General features: G+C 33.8%; 1 protein-coding gene across 3 annotated transcripts in view; it reads right to left on the minus strand.

Annotated features, from left to right (window-relative positions):
• Positions 1-360: 360 nt before the first annotated feature.
• Cpxcr1 (CPX chromosome region candidate 1) overlaps positions 361-4,196 on the minus strand; it is a 41,084-nt gene continuing 37,248 nt past the window's right edge. For all 3 annotated transcript variants that reach the window (XM_006995339.3, XM_076562026.1, XM_076562027.1), the window contains exons 2-3: positions 3,484-3,588; positions 361-1,754 (exon numbers count right to left, since the gene is read on the minus strand). In XM_006995339.3, the coding sequence (XP_006995401.1) occupies positions 778-1,746 (969 nt within the window). In that variant the 5' untranslated portion in view covers positions 1,747-1,754; positions 3,484-3,588 and the 3' untranslated portion in view covers positions 361-777. The remainder of the gene's footprint in view (positions 1,755-3,483; positions 3,589-4,196) is intronic.

Raw genomic sequence — 4,196 nt, forward strand, 5'->3', positions numbered from 1 at the left:
ATAATTTAATCCTTATGTTTAGATAAAAGGAAAGAAAAGACACTGAGCTATAAGTAGAAAGATAAGAAAGTTTGTAAACATTTGGAATGTTACAAGTATAAAATTTGGATGATGGTTGTGGCCTTAGGTGAAGGAGATATTCAAAACTGGAAACAGTTCATAGTTTTGTGTTCTATAAGTTTAGTACTTCATAGTTTTCACTTATATCACAAGCCATTTCCCTTCAAATGGAAGGTCATATGTTATGTATTACTTATCTATTGGACTGTCACTAATGTATAGATGTGTTGTATTTGCAATAATGTGTTTCTCATGGCATTTATTCATATCTAGCTACAAAAACTGCAGTAACATTTGCAATGTCATTACTATGATTTTATTGAATTTTAGAGAGAACCAGATATTTCATTGAGAAGAATCTGTAGAAGTCCCTGGTGTGACTTTGTCTATCTCTCTGTTGCTATCTTTGCCAGGATATTGTTTAATTTGTGGCCAGTAACAATACTTGTATCAGCAGAAATAGATGTCAAGGGAGTTGCAAACATCATCTTGGTTCAGTTGCTGACTCAATATAAATAAACAGCTTCATATTCCAATGATAAATATGAAGATTAATTCTCTTCCCTGAAATGTTTATTGTAGTACATAGTTTGTATTCAGTTTTGCAGTGTAATGGAATCATCCTAAATTTACAGATCACAAGATATTGTTTCAGATGAATATTAACATTACTAAATTTTAGAACTGAAAATGTAAAAGGAGAGAGATAATCCTACTTTAATTTCCAGAAAAGTTACAGAAATGATGTTTAAAATCTTGAAAGTTGTCGAAAGTACACCCACAGATGGGACAAAGATATTTCCAATTATTCTTGTAGGTTATGATTACTAGTTTCAGTTTGTGACAAGTTCTCCAATTATTTTTAAAATATTTTCTATGGACAATGTTCTGGGTTGGGAACTGTGGCAGGTAGAATCTTGACCTCACAGAAGGGTGGTTTCCATTGTTGTTTTGATAGGACTTACTAGTTTTTCTTTGAGTCAATCTTTCAATAAGTGTGTGGTAGTAGTACACTCTCAAAGGCCTTCCAAAGACAATATTTCTTTCAACGTTGTTGAGAAAATTTGGGTCAGAAAGAATGGCTGCATATTTATGCTTTACCCATGTGTTATGTAGACAGTATTCAGGTGGAGAGAAATTTCTCCTGCACAATAGGCGAATGATCATCCTATTTATCTCATCAAAATGAATGAACGGGATGTGCCATTGCAGGGAATGAGAATGTACTATTTTGTCACATGTGGAATTAGGAAAATAATCACTTATTCTCATTTCCATCCTTCCTGGATAGAACATTGTTTTATCAGATAAGGGCTTGTTTTCATGAATTTGTGGTTGTGGGATTGAGAGATAGAGAATGTTAAACAATCTTAACCTAGGAAATGTCAGCTTTCTTGGAATAGGTATCTGTAGTAGAAGAGTGTCTTCTGTTAATTCTTCATTTGGTGGATCATTTTGAGTCTTCTCTGCTTCAGACTGGCTATTTTCTGTTGCCTGGGGACACATATCTTCTTGGGAGATTGATGAGTTTAGCTCCCTGCCTAATTCATTGGTTTCCACCTGAGAAATTATGTTGGCATCAGCAAGTGGAAGTTCTTTCTCTGTCTCACAGGCATTTGGTTGTTCAATTTCAGCATTTTTGAGAGCATTTTCAGCTGTATCACTTCCTTGGTCAGTAGAAGACATGCTAGATACTATTGAGGGAGAGGGAGATAATGCTTTATTAAATAGAGGAATGTTTCACTTCCTAATAAGACAGTATTTTAGTCTTTCAGAAAGCATGTAGATGTGTCATTTCTGTGCTTCTTCACAACTCTAAATATTAGAGACCTTGTTCCTGAAAAAAATTGACTGTCTCTCTGCCCAACAGCAGCCATCAACCTTTAGTATCAAAAGGTATTACAAGCTGCTAGAGAAGAAAAACTATCAACAGCCCTACTCTGTTGTCAACCAGAGGAGCCAAAGTAACAACCAGTGTGACAAGATATGCCTATTGATACATTGGCTCTAAAATTGCTATGGAGTTAATCAGCAACTTTTTGATTGGAACTCTTACTCAATATTATTTTACTAATCAGATTTAGCCAAAAGTTACTTTCTAAAGACTTTGTATTTTAATTTTATACCCATAGATTACTGGAGCTCTCATCCTTCGTTAGGAAATTTTCGTATTCCAGTAGACAGTGGTTAACATAGAGAATCATTAGTAGTCAGAGTATAAAGAGTAAGTGACTATAGACCACTCATCCCCAAGTGAGAAATCTCTATCAGCTTCTCCAGACCAGGTTCAGTGAGCTTCATGGAAGAGGTGGTGGAAAAATGGCAAGAGCCAGAGTTTGGGGAGGGATTCTTTGGAAAAGTGCCCTCTGTCCATTATACTCATGAGCTCACAGCAGCTCTGGCTAGCTGTATAAAACCTTCACAAGATCAGTAAGCCAATCAAAATTCATTTAGAAGCCTTCACCCCCAGCCCAGAAGTTTTGATTTGTTTTTGATAAAAAATAGTGATGGGGAAAAGAAAAATATAAAAAGTCTAATATCAATTATGTATAAATTTGGGGAATTATCATGGCTTGCATTTCTTCTCATGTCTACCTTTCATGAGCTACTCCAGAATTTATGGATAGGTAAGCTGTACTTTATGAACCATTGCCTAATAAAGGAGACCTGAGGAAAATTTATAGCATGAATTCACCTCCACTAATAAATTTCTTTCCTCTAACTACTCAACAGGCATTTTGTGTATTAATAGACTTGAGTTTGTATTGCATGCTCATCTTTTCCTAGAACTTAAGACTTAATTTAATGTTTATGAATGTGTGATATTAAGGAAAGAATGAATGTTTCTTTTCCTATCAAAAGCATTTTGCATTATTTTGCAGTAAGTGAGTGTAATGATATTTAATTGCATATTTTTCACTACATCGTGCTATTTTAAGACCACAAACAATCAATCTAGTCATTTTCTACAATATTTAAGCAATCTAAAAATTTATTTCTGTTCAATATAATAGTTTGTTATGATTTTACTTCTTTCATGCTAATTTCTTCCTTCCTTATTTATTTATTATTGTGTAAGAGTGCATGATGGATATGAATGAATTTGAACACCAATCACTTTTACCTATTGAACTGTTTTGACATTCAGCATCTTAATTGCATTATGTCTTTTCTAGTTCCTACTCAGGCATTCTACCTGAAGAGTCTACTCCTGAATCTCTAAACTACTTTTTAAAAAATCTATTCTCCAGAATCTTACGTATGGTACCCTGATAAAAATGTTCAGTTTTTGTCCTTTCACATATAAAATTTAAAGAAAAATCTCTACCAAAATGCATTTACATAAACAATTACAATTATAATTAAGATACAATAATAAATACAACCTATGTTTTCAGAAAACTTTGAAATAATTAAACTTACCAGTTTGATGGCAATAAGACTGGAACCTTTTTAATAAGGATGAGATTCAGCAACTGGGTGAGAAGTGCAGCTTTGTGGTTATCTAAAGTTTTTGTTGGATAGGTCCTTAAATCAAATAAAAAATCCTTTTAGAAAACCAAAGAAAAATGAAATTCTATAGCTTTCTTCCATAGGATAATGCATGAACTGATTTGTTTTGGGTTAGGACCTTGTTCTTATATTTAAGGGTAACTTTTAGAAACTTTGCTCCATTTTAACTTCTAAAGTGGTATTTATATAAGAATATAAGTGTTAATTGTTCATGTATTGAAAAATATGTCACAGGTATTTATACTACTATATGACAGTAAGGTAATTATCAAGAGAAGATATGTTATATAAAAAGATTGTCTTACGCAAAGAAGTCACATCAAAAACCATGTACTAAGAGGATAATGATGTTAATAAAAACAGATATCTTTGGCCCCACCAATTCTTATTCTACCTCAGCCATTCCTCCCAAGATATCCCCATTCTTTTTTTGACTCCCTGCCAACTGCAGGCTGAAGATCCACTCTCTTCTAGAAATCCCATAGTCACCAAACTTGGCAAGGACCCAGGCAACCTACATGTACTCTTCTTTACCATTGAAGACTTCCTAGGATACTACTCTACCCACCACTACTACCTCCCTTATCCCATCTTCCCAACCTAAAATCACACTCTTTGGATTC

This window comes from Peromyscus maniculatus, chromosome X, assembly GCF_049852395.1.
Source record: "Peromyscus maniculatus bairdii isolate BWxNUB_F1_BW_parent chromosome X, HU_Pman_BW_mat_3.1, whole genome shotgun sequence".
Taxonomy (NCBI): Eukaryota; Metazoa; Chordata; class Mammalia; order Rodentia; family Cricetidae; genus Peromyscus; species Peromyscus maniculatus.